Source organism: Dendropsophus ebraccatus, chromosome 3 (genome assembly GCF_027789765.1).
Source record: "Dendropsophus ebraccatus isolate aDenEbr1 chromosome 3, aDenEbr1.pat, whole genome shotgun sequence".
Classification (NCBI taxonomy): Eukaryota; Metazoa; Chordata; class Amphibia; order Anura; family Hylidae; genus Dendropsophus; species Dendropsophus ebraccatus.
The window spans coordinates 152,341,165-152,357,183 of record NC_091456.1 but is presented as its reverse complement, the minus strand read 5'-3'; the positions used below and the strand labels follow the sequence as shown (position 1 = coordinate 152,357,183).

General features: G+C 45.3%; 2 protein-coding genes across 5 annotated transcripts in view; one reads left to right on the top strand and one right to left on the bottom strand.

The window, feature by feature from the left end:
- LNPEP (leucyl and cystinyl aminopeptidase) overlaps window positions 1-5,985 on the bottom strand; it is a 56,720-nt gene extending 50,735 nt beyond the window's left edge. For all 4 annotated transcript variants that reach the window (XR_011362191.1, XM_069962955.1, XM_069962956.1 and 1 more), the window contains exon 1: window positions 5,821-5,985. Coding sequence is in view for 3 of the 4 variants with exons in the window: in XM_069962955.1 (XP_069819056.1) it covers window positions 5,821-5,839 (19 nt within the window). In the remaining variant the exon portion in view is untranslated. The remainder of the gene's footprint in view (window positions 1-5,820) is intronic.
- A 6,418-nt stretch (window positions 5,986-12,403) lies between these two features.
- Window positions 12,404-16,019, top strand: part of LOC138786165 (endoplasmic reticulum aminopeptidase 1-like) — a 31,443-nt gene continuing 27,827 nt past the window's right edge. The window contains exon 1 of the mRNA XM_069962952.1: window positions 12,404-12,500. The gene's annotated coding sequence lies outside the window, so the exon portion shown is untranslated. The remainder of the gene's footprint in view (window positions 12,501-16,019) is intronic.

The window sequence follows — 16,019 nt, the reverse complement described above, 5'->3', positions numbered from 1 at the left end:
ACACATGTATGCGTCTGCCAAGGTAATTACAGGACAATAGCCTTATAACCCAAGAATGCCCAAGTGTGAAACAGGAGCTATCAATCTTGATTTTGTAATGAACCAGACATAACATTGAATCTGTTCTATGCTCCACCACACAGGATAACAATGCAGCTTAACTCACAATGTTATTATAGCCATTGAATTATTATATACTGGACAAAACAAATCTAGTCTAGTCTTCACACCTTGATAAAGTTATTTTCACACTGAAAGCTCCTGGCTTGTATAATAAACATATCCATAGATCCCCAATAAAGGCTTAAAGGCACTGATGTAGGACCAGGGCTGTGGAATCGGAGTGTGTATGCTATGGCTGTAGCAGGCTGTGTGTGTACGCTATGGCTGCAGCAGGCTGTGCATGTGTGCGCTATGGCTGCAGCAGGCTGTGCATGTGTGCGCTATGGCTGCAGCAGGCTGTGCATGTGTGCGCTATGGCTGCAGCAGGCTGTGCATGTGTGCGCTATGGCTGCAGCAGGCTGTGCATGTGTGCGCTATGGCTGCAGCAGGCTGTGCATGTGTGCGCTATGGCTGCAGCAGGCTGTGCATGTGTGCGCTATGGCTGCAGCAGGCTGTGCATGTGTATGCTATGGCTGCAGCAGGCTGTGCATGTGTATGCTATGGCTGCAGCAGGCTGTGTGTGGGGGGGGGGGGCGCGCTTTGGCTGCAGCAGGGTGTGTGTGTGTATGCTATGGCTGCAGCAGGCTGTGCAAGAGTATGCTATGGCTGCGTGTGTGTGTGTGTGTGTGTGTTTGTGTGTGTGCGTGCTATGGCTGCAGCAGGCTGTGCATGTGTATGCTATGGCTGCAGTAGGCTGTGTGTGTGTGCTATGGCTGCAGCAGGCTGTGTGTGTGTATGCTATGGCTGCCGCAGGCTGTGTGTGTATGCTATGGCTGTAGCATGCTGTGTATGTGTGTGTGTGTGTGTGTGTGTATGTGTGCTATGACTGTAGCAGGCTGTGTGTATGTGTGCTATGACTGTAGCAGGCTGTGTGTGTATGCCATGGCTGCAGCAGGCTGTGTGTATGTGTGCTATGGCTTCAGCAGGCTGTGTGAGTGTGTGCTATGGCTGCAGCAGGCTGTGTGTGTGTATGCTATGGCTGCCGCAGGCTGTGTGTGTATGCCATGGCTGTAGCATGCTGTGTATGTGTGTGTGTGTGTGTGTGTGTATGTGTGCTATGACTGTAGCAGGCTGTGTGTATGTGTGCTATGACTGTAGCAGGCTGTGTGTGTATGCCATGGCTGCAGCAGGCTGTGTGTATGTGCGCTATGGCTTCAGCAGGCTGTCTGAGTGTGTGCTATGGCTGCAGCAGGCTGTGTATGTAAGCTATAGCTGCAGCAGGCTGTGTGTATGTTATGGCTGCAGCAGGTTGTGTGTGCGCTACGGCGTGCCCCCTCACCCACAGTGACCCCTCTATATCACTATGTGTGACCCCCCCCCCCCCCTCTATATCACTATGGCTGACATGTACAGGTATCTGGCATTGTTAGCAGTGTTTTTGTGTGTATGGTGAATATTTAGTTAGAAACTAAAAGACTCCTTCTAGTCTAGTTGTGAGTTGTTCAGGACATGGAGGCTGGAGACTGGCTGCATCCACTGCACACACAGGAGAAGCTGCTTTATATCTTTCCTTATTCCCTCAGAAATTAGGGAGAAGCTGCTGAGCCAGTGTGATAAATAACTCCCCTGGTATATGACTGGCCATTTATGAAGGAGCAGGAGTCGGATTCTGAGTTGGGAGTCGGAGTCGGTCCTGATAAAATTCAGGAGTCGGAGCTGCGGCTTACCGACTCCACAGCCCTGTGCAGGACCCAAGAGATTTATACAGTGAAAGGGGATATAATCTACTAAACATTTTAGACTCCTCACTCTCGCACCATGCTCATCTCTTTACAAACACCACTTCTATATTGGTCCCTCTGTGCCCTCATACAGTGGGTAAGCCTAACTCAGTGACCCTAAATCATGTTAGGCTCCCTTTACCCCAGCATTTTGTATTAGGCCCCTCTTTGCAGCTGTCATATAGTAGTAGGCCCATCTATGCAGCTCCCATACAGTATTATGTCCTATGGTCCCCTGTGTAGCCTCCCCATGGACCCTAAGCTGATAAAATATGAAAAAAATAAAAACTTATTACTGATGCTGCCTGTGCTGGTCCGCCTGTCAGCTATCAGGATGCTCCGGGGGGCCACCAACTGATGTACAGCTGAAGGACATAATGACAATATGGGCAGTTCATCCCTCCAAACCGCCCCCATTATAATCCGCCACTGGTTGTAGGTACTGTATATGTTGGAGGGTCTCCCTACATACGTCTCTGACAGACACTGTGAGCTGCTTTATAAATATAGAGGGAGATTTATCAAACATGGTGTAAAGTGAAACTGACTCAGTTGCCCCTAGCAACCAATCAGATTCCACCTTTCATTCCGCACAGATTTTTGGGAAAACTAAAGGTGGAATCTGATTGGTTGCAACTGAGCCAGTTTTACTTTACACCATGTTTGATAAATCTCCCCCATAGTCTCTAACATCCTGCTCAGGCACATACAGATTTGTACAATTGCCACAATTTTGTCCCTATATTTAGGAATTGACACATATAGAGATAGGGAAGTTACACCATATGCCTTATTAGAAGCTGTTTATGAAGTTGTCCTTGTTCCCCACAGCAACCAGTCACAATGTTTTCTAGATCAGTTGAAGAAATAAAAGTAAGGGTGCGTTCACAGGACCCGCAGCAGATTTAATGGTGCAGATCTGATGCTGTGTTCAGTTACTTAGATCAAATCAGCTGCGGATTCGCACCATTAAATCCGCTGCGATGCGGTATGTATGAAGCTACCCTAAAGCTGTTTTTCTTGGTATCAATAAGGCCGCCTTCCCATATTTCTATGACTAAAACCCCACCCCTAAGTTTATTAATCAAGGAAATTGCACAGCTATTGGTAACCGAATGGTCGTGGTTTTGCCCACTTATGATGACCAGAATGTGGGAACTATTATATCTGCATCCCATAGGGCCTACAGGTGTGTAGTGCTATACATGGGGACCTAGGCCTGGGCCCTAAAAACACAATGTAAACAACAATAAGAATAACACCTGGCAATGCAAGTGTTCCTTACACTAATGTAGTCTCAGTGAAAGTGAGAACTTCAGGGCATTGTAACAGGAAAGCTCAGGAAACAAATGGAATTTCCCATAATAATAATTTCCTTACTGTGCTGTTTACAAGCTAGTGCATAGTAACAAAGCACATAGCCTTAGGCCACATTCACACGACAGGATTCTGTAACAGTAAGCCTAAACCAGGAATCAAACAAAAAGTATAATGGATACACCGGCATCTTCTCTGTGTTTCGGACAAGCTCTTGGTTTTGGTTTACACATAGAGATGCCAAATACTGACCTAAATACAGGCATGAGAAAGTGGTGTAAAGGTGACAACAGAAGCTCCATTATGTGGCAGAGATTGCAGAGAGCCAACATTTTTAGGGCCACAATTTGGTAACATGAAAGGGGTACTCCAGCACTTAAAGACTTTTTATACCTTGCTGTCTTCATATAAAACATAACAAATATCTTACTCTTTCCTCTCCAGTCTCCCCCGATGACTGCACCTACACCACTTCTGAGACTATTTTCATGAGTGATAGCCAACTCAACAATAGCTGGCCGCAACGCTGTTCTGTCTCAGTCAGTGACTGTAGACCCCCCAGGAGCATGGGGAGGTAAGAATAAATAGTGCTGGATAACCCCTTCAAGGACAGTTTTACACGTGCCTTGCATTACTGTGAGTTCTGTAGCGATACTCTGTAGTGTCATTTCCTTTTGCTCTACTTTCTGGCAGCGAATTTTCATTTTGAGGCGATAATGTAGCCCCTGCCCACTTAACCCACAGCTTCTGGGCAGGGGCGCTCCAGCTTGCTACTCTGGCTCCCGTCTCCCGCTCAGCTAATCAATGGCTGTGGTGGGACAGCGCACTGATTGGCTGAGCGGGACACCAGGGAGCCAGAGAAGTGGGCAGGAGGGCAGGCAGGCAATGTTTTAGCCCGGAAGTGGTGGGTTACGTGGGGAGGGGCTACATTCTTGCAGCAAAGTGAAAATCCGCTGCTACAATGTAAAGCAACAGGGAATGACATTACAAAGAATCGCTGCAGATTTTGCTGCTGACTTGAAGCATGACATCTACCGTGATGTGGTTCGTGTGAAACTGACCCAAGGCTTTGAAAATCTGTTCAATATGACTGAACAGGGTTGTTTCTGCAGCATGTGCATGGATTTCTGCAAACCCCACTTAAAGGAAAGGGACACTTTTATAAATGTCTAGCATATCCGCCTTATGAGAATCAATCTATACTGGAGGGAGGCCAGTACCATGCTCCTATCAGGGATGGGTCTTCCTTCTAAAAGGACCTTTACACTGCAAACTTAGTGTAACAAAAGGTAGCCACTGACTAATATTTTCAGGGGTCACTTCAAGCACTACTGGGTTATGAATTTGAGGGTAAGTATGAAGATATGTGATAAAATGTATGCCAGGTAATTTATACGCAGCCATCTGCTCCAGTTTCATCATCCTTGAGACTCTATGGCGCAGTATTGACTTAACCAGGTCCCAAATTTCCCCTATTATTTGCGGGTCCGCCTTTAAGGTGCTTCAATCTTCAAGTTTATGACAACCAGGTCCTGGCAACTTACTGCTTCCCCAAACAATACAATGCATTCTCTGAGGCTATGTTTATGCATCTTTCCATTCATCTGCTCTGGAAATAGCAGATCGCATGCTGGATACCAGTAACCCTACTGACTGTAATGGGATGTATTAGTTGCCCAGCACAGTGTCCGCCATTTGACCCGAGAAAGAATCTGCAACAGGGGAGTCTAATGCAGATGTGAACATGGACTAAGTCCTATGACACTTTGCCATCAGCATAATGATCCTAATTTCCAGGATCCTAATAGCCATGTCCAAATCATTTTTCCCCGATGACTACATCCCATTCATCTGCTATCAGTAACGCTGTCTTTGCCAGAAAGACAGAATAAAGAAATCTGGATGGAACAGGAGTCCCAGCAATAATGTGTCACACAACTCTTCATATATAACAATACTAGAGGCAGCAGCGTCTCCATTCGCCCTGTATAAGCAGTGAGTGCTCAGCACATCTAGCTGTAGACTTCCTGCTCTGTGGGTTATGGGCAGTAACTTCATAGCCAGTAAACAATGCACAAGTAGCTCTCTAGTGTTGATACTATCTGTCATTTGTTTAGCAGATATGTATAACAATATGTATAATACTAACAGTTTACAGTGAGAGACCTGCAGCTGACAGCTCGAACACTGCTGCCCATTCTTAACCAGTAGATGACTGGGGATAAGGTTACAGCCCTTGCACACAGTAAAGGCTCCGGCTATGGGCATTTGCCCACATGCAGACTGCTCTTTGTGACCTTCAGATTAGGCTGCAGATGGCAGAGAAGGCAGCAGCAGGTCTCCAGCCCAAAGTAAGAGAAGAGGCAGCCCAGTGCTGGGCAGGGCAAGCACTACCCACAGCCTCCCTGCTACTCTGCTGGGTATTTCCATACACACAACATAATGATTGCAGCACATCATGGGATCCCCCAGGGTTTATTATAGGGGGGTCAGAATGATCTGAGTCATACAGCTATGATCATCTCCAGAGATGTTTGACAACACATGTCACCCCCCATGATGACATCATCTTGTGTGTGCCCCATCCCCATGTGCTAGCAGTACCCTGGTGACCACTCACCACTGGATGCAGTGTCCATGGTAAGGCAGAGCTTGTCCTGTCACTTCTCCTGATCCTGGCTGTTGTGTTCTCCCTGTAGCAGCAGAGCAGTGGTCAGTGCAGCAGCTAGAGGGGAGCCATCCTGTGCTGTGCAGGCAGCCCCGGTGTCAGTGCTGGGACAGGAGGAGGGGGCTGTGTGTGTTTGTGCTGCACACTTCCTCTCCCCTCCCTGGCAGGCAGTCAGTCATGTCTCCCCTCCCACACACAATGACAAGCCTCATACACCACTCCTCCAGAGGAAGAAACACATGGCAGCCTGCACCCAATCTCCTAGGCTGCTCTGGAAGCTCTAGGAAGGATTGCAGGTATTATGCACATTGTAGTGTGGACTTGTGGTTGTCACCCAGGGCTGGCACCCTCTCTGCAGGTATTAATGATGGACACTACACACAATGATGAAAGGATATGAAAGTATAGACAGCAATGGGGGTTTAAATCATGTATAGCTTGTGCTATGACTTGGCTGTGCCTAGTTGTTACACTGTTTCAATGTGAGAGTACACAATGTGGCATGTGTGTTTGCACTTTATTGTAATACACAGTGATGAATGTGGTGCAGCACCATGATAGTGCTATATTGGAGCTTGTATACGTGACTGCCATTTTTTCTTGGGGAAGTAGTTATATTTGAGAAAGGCAAGTTCGCATCACATTTTTGTATCCTTTTGAAACTGTAAAAAAAAAAAAAATTATTAACGGAAACAAGAAGAAGCTTTTTAACCCCTTCAAGACAGAGCCCTTTGATGCACAAAAGTCTGGGTCAAATTAATGCAATGTTCCTCCCCACCTTCTAAGAGCCATAGCGCTTTTATTTTTTCACCTATAGGGCAGGTTGGTATGTTATTTTTTGCACCATGATCTCTAGTTTTTATTTATATCATATTGATGTAACAGAAAAATTTTGATCGCTTTTTATTCATTTTTTTCTGATATATAATTTAATAAAATCAGCAATCCTGATGTGTTTTTTTTTTTTTTTAATTTACGCCGTTCACTGTGCAGGAACAATAATGTTATTTTATTAGATCGGACAATTCCGCACACTACGATATATATTATATTTTTTATTATATTTTTTATATTTATATTTTTATAATCGGGAAGTGGGTATTTTAAACTTTTATTGGGAGGGGGTTTATAAGGTTTTTTTTAATACTTTTAAAAACTTTTTTATGACACTTTTTTTCACTGTACAACATGCAATCATTAGACTGCATGTACTGATCTATGCTATGCCATAGCATAGCATAGATTAGTTTTATCAGCGATCTTTGCATAGAGCCTGCCTGAGAGCAGATTCTATTCATAAATCACCAATCCGACAGGACGGAGGTAAAAGGCTTACCCCCACCCATCGGTACATGCAAAAATGTTTATTAAAGTATTGTATTGCCCCCAAAAAGTTATACAAATCACCAATATACACTTATTACAGGAAATGCTTATAAAGTGCTTTTTTCCCTGCACTTACTACTGCATCAGGGCTTCACTTCCTGGATAACATGGTGATGTCACTTCCTGGATAACATGGTGATGTCACTTCCTGGATAACATGGTGGTGTCACTTCCTGGATAACATGGTGATGTCACTTTCTGGATAACATGGTAATGTCACTTCCTGGATAACATGGTGATGTCACTTCCTGGATAACGTGGTGATGTCACTTCCTGGATAACATGGTGATGTCACGACCCGACTCCCAGAGCTGTGCGGGCTGTGGCTGCTGGAGAGGATGATGGCAGAGGGATGCTCAGTGTCCCTCCAGTGCCCTGTGTCCCTCAGTGTCCCCCTGTCATCATCCTCTCCAGCAGCCACAGTCCGCACAGCTCTGGGAGTCGGCTTGTGACATCACCATGTTATCCAGGAAGTGAAGCCTCGAAGTAGTAGGGGGAGAAAGCACTTTATAAGCATTTCCTGTAATAAATGTATATTCGTGATTTGTTTAACTTTTTTGGGGGAATACAATACTTTAACATTTTCGCTGGACTTCTTTAAAATGTCAGTGCCCAATACATGTGTGATTGAACCATTTTGCTGCTGGGTTTAAGAGAACCAGATGAGAATGCACGGAGTGGGTGTAAAATATATACTAGTGTAAACTACTCATAGCAGCCAATAACAGCTCAGCTTTTAGCTCTGGTAAAATTAAAGCCAAGCTGTGATTGGTTGCTATGGGCAGTTTACACCAGTGCATATTTTACACTGGGCAAGGGTGTTTTGGCACAAAGCGGGATATTAGGCAATGGGGACATGTGGAAAAGAGTTGGCATTGCAAAACAATGACTTGTAAGGAGAAGTCTTGGGAAATAAAAAATATTGAGCTGGGGCAGGGGGTAATAAATAACCTATACTGACTTGTCCCCATGCATTTGAAGTGCCACGGCCCTCTCCCGGACCTCCACTGGGATTGTTCATCTATTCCCCCTGCTACATCATGACTCAGCGGATGAATGCCCCTTGTAGCCAGTCAGTAGCTGCAGCGGGACACCACTGCAGTCACTGACTGGCTGAGTTGGCTATCTTTTGCCTTTTTCCACAAAGTCATGACATACCAAAAAAAGAGTAAGAAAATGACATCTGGGGGAATCCACCTATTATCTAAGTATAAAATATAAAAACAGCTGTACCTTGCAGAGGTTAGCACTGCCAGTAAAGTTGTGCTCTGTTAGGTCTCGTCCACACATCCATGTGCGAGACTGGATTTGCACTGAGAAGGGGATTAGAGTCTATGGAGCCTGGACCATATAAGTGCAGGTGCTATGTTTTTGCGGTCAGGGTTTCAGGCAAATGCAGGGACCCTACCATTTACATTTGTTTGCAATGCCCCCAGATTTTAGTGTGTCCTGTAGAGTCCACACTTGCGGATCTGCAGTTGAGGATCACAAACTATGGATCTGTGGACGAGGCCTTAGCATGACCTAAGAAAATTTGATATTCTCCTAATAAGCTGATGCATCGCGTTTCCTGTATTCTTGTTTGTTCGTGATTTAGCTAAATGATTTCCTGCCTTGATTTTGCTGTGGGAGTGTGACCTCACATATCTTTATACTGCATTTTGGAAATCTGCAGCAGAGGTTTTCAGAGAATGATAACAATGATGGTTTGATGTTTTTTTAATGGTTTTCTGTGTACTCTTACTGCTTACAATGGTTTACTTTATTGTGGATTGTTTGCAATTTTTTTTTTAGTTTGAGTTTTTTTACATTTATGATCATAGGCTTTAATTTTAGAAAATATCAGTGCAAAGTTTTACATTCTTTAGAGGGTAGATCTGATAGTTTTATTAAATGTTGATGACCCCTTAGAATCATACTTACTATATTGGTAGTAGTTATACTGCTTTTAATCCCAAGTTTTAGGCAGAATTCTGCGTGGAGCCCATGCTGCGGACTCCGTTTGGATGCCAGCCTGCCTGGCCGTCTCAATAACATAAAAAGCTAAAAAGGAATATGGTACTCACTATGCCAGCGCTCTCCGAATAAAGTGCTCACAGATATCCCATAAATATATATGATATAAAATTTATTTTAAAAGCACAGTATAATGCATTTCAGGAGTGCAAACATCTCCCTTCATCAGATACAAAAATGTGCATTTTTGAACATTTTTGTATCTGTATTTATATCTGTTAGAATTCTTTTAGAATAAATTTGACATCATTATATCTTTATTGGATATCCATGAGCACTTTATTCAGACATTGCTGGCATAGTGAGTTCCATATTCCTTTTTTGCTTTTTATGTTTCTGCTACATACGGGCCCCTCTCTGGGAGTATCCCGTTTTGGTGCCGTCAGCCCATTTTAGTGCCAGTCCTTCACGCTGTTCTTCTGACCTTTTGGCCTACTGTGTGGGCGTTTGGCCACTGCACGCTTGGATGCCAGCTTTACCCCAGGTTTAGAGGTGATATGCATTAAGTCCAAGGGGCTACCAGGTGAGCAGGTTTCTCACTTATTTGGTGTACAGATTCTCCGAAGGTTTTACACGAGGCACCTGTGCCACGTTTCCCCCCCCCCCTCTGTTTATATTCACTGTCTCAATGGGATCTATAGTGCCTCTCCATGGCTCTTCGCTCAAAGAATTGACATGTCAATTCTTTGAGTGGAGGTGCGGGAGGCATCGCATTGACACACTGAGGGAGGTGGGATTCCGAGTGGAGTCTGTGGAGGAGGTTCCGCTCGGAATTCAGTGTATTTTTCCCTTAGGCTGTGTTCACAAAATCATGGCAGCATGTGAACAATCCTTTTCTCTACACTGGCATGAAGGCTGTATACCAGGGGCCTCAAACTCGCGGCCCGCGGGCCAACTGCGGCCCTCGGGACACTAGTTTGCGGCCCCCACCACTTTACTGCCCGGCGGCCCCCCTCCTTGGCAGAGCACTGCCCTGGCGTCCGCCCGGCCCATTGATCGATCACTCTTGTGACCGCAAGCAGTGTTTTGCTTGCGGTCACAAGAGTCTGTGTTGGACGGCCCCCGGTGATGCTGCCTCCCTGGTGGTGTCCCCGGGACAACATCTACAAAGAGGGAGACGGGGGCATGTATAACGGGACAACACAGTGGGGGCATTTATAAGGGAGGCATCTATTTGGGGGGAAAGATAAGGGAGGCATCTATATGGGGGAAAAGTTAAGAAGGGGGCAACATAAAAGAGGCATCTATATGGGGGGGGAGATAAGGGGGGCAACATAAAGGAGGCCTCTATATGGGGGGAGATAAGGGGGGCAACATAAAGGAGGCCTCTATATGGGGGGAGATAAGGGGGGCAACATAAAGGAGGCATCTATATGGGGGGAGATAAGGGGGGCAACATAAAGGAGGCATCTATATGGGGGGGAGATAAGGGGGGCAACATAAAGGAGGCATCTATATGGGGGGGAGATAAGGGGGGCAACATAAAGGAGGCCTCTGTATGGGGGGAGATAAGGGGGGCAACATAAAGGAGGCATCTATATGGGGGGGAGATAAGGGGGGCAACATAAAGGAGGCATCTATATGGGGGGGAGATAAGGGGGGCAACATAAATGAGGCATCTATATGGGGGGAGATAAGGGGGCAACATAAAGGAGGCATCTATATGGGGGGGAGATAAGGGGGGCAACATAAAGGAGGCATCTATATGGGGGGGAGATAAGGGGGGCAACATAAAGTAGGCATCTATATGGGGGGATAAGGGGGGCAACATAAAGTAGGCATTTATATGGGGGAGATAAGGGGGGCAACATAAAGGAGGCATCTATATGGGGGGGGAGATAAGGGGGGCAACATAAAGGAGGCATCTATATGGGGGGGACATAAGGGGGGCAACATAAAGGAGGCATCTATATGGGGGGAGATAAGGGGGCAACATAAAGGAGGCATCTATATGGGGGGAGATAAGGGGGCAACATAAAGGAGGCATCTATATGGGGGGAGATAAGGGGGGCAACATAAAGTAGGCATCTATATGGGGGGATAAGGGGGGCAACATAAAGGAGGCATCTATATGGGGGGGAGATAAGGGGGGCAACATAAAGGAGGCATCTATATGGGGGGGAGATAAGGGTGGCAACATAAAGGAGGCATCTATATGGGGGGAGATAAGGGGGGCAACATAAAGGAGGCATCTATATGGGAGGGGAGATAAGGGGGGACTACATGGGGGGACTACACATAGAGGGGCTCCCAAGGAGATGCACATGGGGCCATCTATATGGAAGACTGAGCAAGGGGCAATCTCTACACAGAGGGGGGCATATTCTATAAGGTGGATCAGATAGAGTCAGCCTACCCACTAAACAAGGGTGTAAATGGGACAATACAGATGTGCAGTTAGTAGAGAGATGAGGATGGTGCCAGAGTGAGGAGCCTAATATGTTTCTCTGGTAGATTCTGTGGATTCGTGGCTCGGAGAAGTTCTCACAATGGCCCATGGCAGATGGAGAAGATGATGAAAAGGGAAGAACTCCGATCAATGAAGACGTCCCCTGTGAGTCACCTGATGTAACTTTCATGTTTAGAAAGTTAAAGGGAACCTGTCACCCCGACCCCCCGTTAGAGCCCCATATACTTACCTAATCCCGCCGGGTCCCGCTTCTGGAGGTGGTCGGGTGACGGAGATCTCAGCCGCTCATAGAGAATGGACTCTCCTGTCATTCTCTATGGGTGTTGGACTCATCTCTCAGCGCGCGCGCCGGGCTGCAGCGGCTGAGATCTCCGTCACCCGACCACCTCCAGAAGCGGGACCCGGCGGGGTTAGGTAAGTATTTGGGGCTCTAACGGGGGGTCGGGAGCCTGTCACCCCGGCACGGGGGGTGACAGGTTCCCTTTAAATGTTAAGGAACTGTCAATACAGACATTTGAATCTGAATAATAATAATTACATTTGATGACATTGGAATGTTTTTGTAAGAGCTTTTCTTGTGGAAACCCTGATGCGGCCCAGCCTCACCCAGACTCTACCTCCAGCGGCCCCCGTGTAAATTGAGTTTGAGACCCCTGCTGTATACATACAGCCTATGTGCAATAAATCTTTATTTCCCATTTTCAGGGCTGGTTCACACGTAACAGATCTGCAATGGATTTCACGCTGCGAAATAGCGAAATCCAGACAATTGTCCAGATGCCGGGAACCCCCAAAGCAAGCCAGAGAGCGGATCGGTAATGTATGTACCAGGTTAAGGGGGCTGACTTTTACATACTTGGAAATCTCACTGAAAGTGACAGGGAAAGATCCGCAGCAGATTTATATTTGGTTGATTGTGCTACCTGGGTGGGGCTTTAGGCCACTGCGCCACTGAGCCGAGAAGAAGCGTTTTATAAGTGAAAGAGCCATCGCTCTGTTTATTTGTGGATAGTACCTGTTAATGATGCCTTCTATGTCCAAATAAAGCATCTTTTAACCGATTTTGGTGAGCTGCCGCACTTCATCTTATCTTTTTGTGCAAAGAATCTCTTTCATTTGTTTATGCTACCCTTAACCCTTAGACGACCCAGGGCGTATAGTTACGCCATGGAAGTCTGTCCCCAGACGACCTAGGGCGTAACTGTACGCCCTGGGTGTTTCTCCCGCTATGAAGCGTGCTCCGGAGCGGAGCGCGCTTCATAGCAGGTGGGGGCCGGCTGCAATCAGCAGCCGGGACCTCACCGGTAATGACACGCTGCAGCGATCGCGCTGCCGCGTGTCATTAACTCCTTAAACGCCGCGATCGCGGCGCGATCGCGGCGCGACCGCGGCGTTTAAGTGTAAGTGACAGGGGGAGTCCCCTGTCACTTACCGATCGGGACCCCCGCAGTGTGACTGCGGGGGTCCCGATCGGTAAAACGGGCCGCCGGAGCTCTCTCACCTGCCTCCGCGCGGTCCGATCGGCGCTCTGGTCACTGAGCCTGCACAGGCAGGCTCAATGAGCAGATCGCCGATAACACTGATCAATGCTATGCCTATGGCATAGCATTCATCAGTGTAGAAATCAAAGTAGTGTATGTAAAAGTCCCCCAAAGGGACTTCAAATGTGTAAAAAAAAAAAAGTTCAAAACACTATTACACTACCCCAAAACCCCTCCCCCAATAAAAGTTGAAATCACCCCCCTTTCCCATTATATAAATAAAACATATAAAAATAAATAAATAGATAAACATATAATATACCGTAGCGTGCGTAATTGTCCGATCTATTAAAATATAACAAGCGTCATTGCGAACGGTAAACGGCGTACACGAAAAGAGGGGAAAAAGTGCGCGGATTACCGATTTTATGTTACATTATATATATAAAATAATTAATAAAAAGTGATCAAAACGTCCGATCTTCACAAATATGGTATAAAAACTAGAGATCATGGCGGAAAAAATGACACCCCATACAGCCCCGTAGGTGAAAAAATAAAACCGTTATAAGCGTCACAATAGGCCCATTTTATTTATAATTAATTGCCAAAAAAAAGGATTTCATTTTAAAAAAATATATAACATTAGAGAATCTGCGTAAACCTGCATATGGTTGTGTTCGTACTGACCTATAGAGTAATGTTATCATGTCGCTTTTACCATATAGTGCATTACGTAGACACAGGAACCCCCCAAACGTTACCATATTGCATTCTTTTTTGCGATTTCACCAATTTATATCTTCATAAATAATATATTATGGATTCCATCGTACATGTTATGGTAAAATGAAAGACGCCTTTACAAAGTACAACTATTCCTGTAACAAATAAGCCCTTACATGGCCTGTAGATAAAAAACTGAAAGTGCTGGAGCTCTTAGAAGGGGAGGAGGGAAAAACGGAAACACTAAGATCAAAATTTGCGCGGTCCACTGGGTCAATTTGGGCCTGGTCCTCAAAGGGTTAAAGTGAATGTACCATCAGGTACATTGCTTTAAGATTTTTACATGAATAGACTGGTGCCGCTGCAGGGATGCTTGTGCCGCAGGCCTTCTTTGAACCGCAGCCGATTCCCACACATGGCACCGGTCTATTCCCGGGCACCAGCCCGGCCTGAAGCACTGGAGATGGGCCCGCCGTCCCCCAGTTTGACAACCCCCCTCCATTGATTCTAATGGAGCTGCGTCACAAAGGGGAGGTCAGATCGTCACACTGCGGGCCGGTGGGCCACCCCTAGTGCTTCAGGCCTGGCCAGTGCCCGGGAATAGACTGCCGCCATGCGTGGGAACCAGCCACAGTTCATAAAAATGACTGCGACACTGGCATCCCAGTGCCAGACTGTTCATGTAAACTGATGGTATACTCACTTTAAATAGGGCAGTATAAACCTGCTGACTCTTTAACTTTTATTTCAAATAGTACTCTCAGATAATAGGAAATGCAGTTATTCACATATAAATGAATGGTAAGAGTCTTTTAACCAACAAAGCATCCCTACAGCTCCCTCAGCAGGCCCTAGTGCCGCTTGGTTTCAGTATACCTTTACAACATTTACACGACATCAAAGTTACAAGTACTGTAGTTAGATGTGTGCATCCTAATATGCAACTGAAGTCTTCCTAAGATATTACCAGGGGCCCATACTCGGCCACTACATTCATGTATAATGTACAATGCTACAATAATGTACAATGTATGTATAATGCTAAATGATACAGATGGCTGAGTAGTTTAAGTATTCATATAGTTGTACTCCCTATAATTTGATATCAGTCTTTTCCATTGCATTACACTGTGTAACTAGACGTCGGTGTACACAGTACAGATGTGTATATAAACCATATACATCATATCCATACAGTCACTGTCCCCAAGGGTAAATGCTGACATACTGTGTAAATAATATATGCTATATAACATGTATTGCTCACTCAGAAGTAAATTGCAATCTGTTCATTTAGCTTTTTTAGATATTTCCCCCCCTCGTACTATTGTAATAGAAGCATTATTATGTGTATTTACAAGTAAGTGCTTCATCCATAAAAGGAGAAGCAGCCTGCGATGATGCGACCAGAAGAGAAACATGTCAGAAAGTTGGAACAGTGAGAAGGTTACATCTATTGGAGATGAATTACCATGTAGTTACTGCTATTATATTGTATGACTAGATCCAGGGCACGGCTGCAGACATTTACAGATATATATTGATACATACCTAGATTTTTTTTTACAACACATTAGGTAGACTGGAGAAATGATCACTACTAAAGCAGGGCTGTAGGTTTTTCTGATCATGTACCCATTTCTCTATAGGTATTCAATGCTTTAGAACACTGATGATTATAGATATTACTACAGTGAAAAATGCCCCCCTCTCCCATACACTTAAAAAAAAAAAAAATCCTAGTAACCGATCAAAGTCCAGAGCTATATAATGTACTCCTCCAGAGCAAAACGGGGCCAGGGCAGAAGTATTCACATGCAGCAGATTTGTTGTAGAAATTTTAGCAAGAGACATTTGCAGATGTCACATGCCCTTAAAACAATTTCAGAACAGATTTTTGCAAACATTTTGACAACAAATAAACTATGTGTGTACATACCCTAAAGCTGCATACATGGTAGCTAACTATCGAGAAACATTGCATAAATAGCACAATAATTAGCACAAACAAATATAAGGCACATATGTAATATAGTTTATAAAAGAAAAATGCCTCTTTCTTCACTCAGCCCCCTCCCCCCCCCATTCTTTGTAAACTCATAAACTTACAAATGCACTGCTCAAAACCCTAG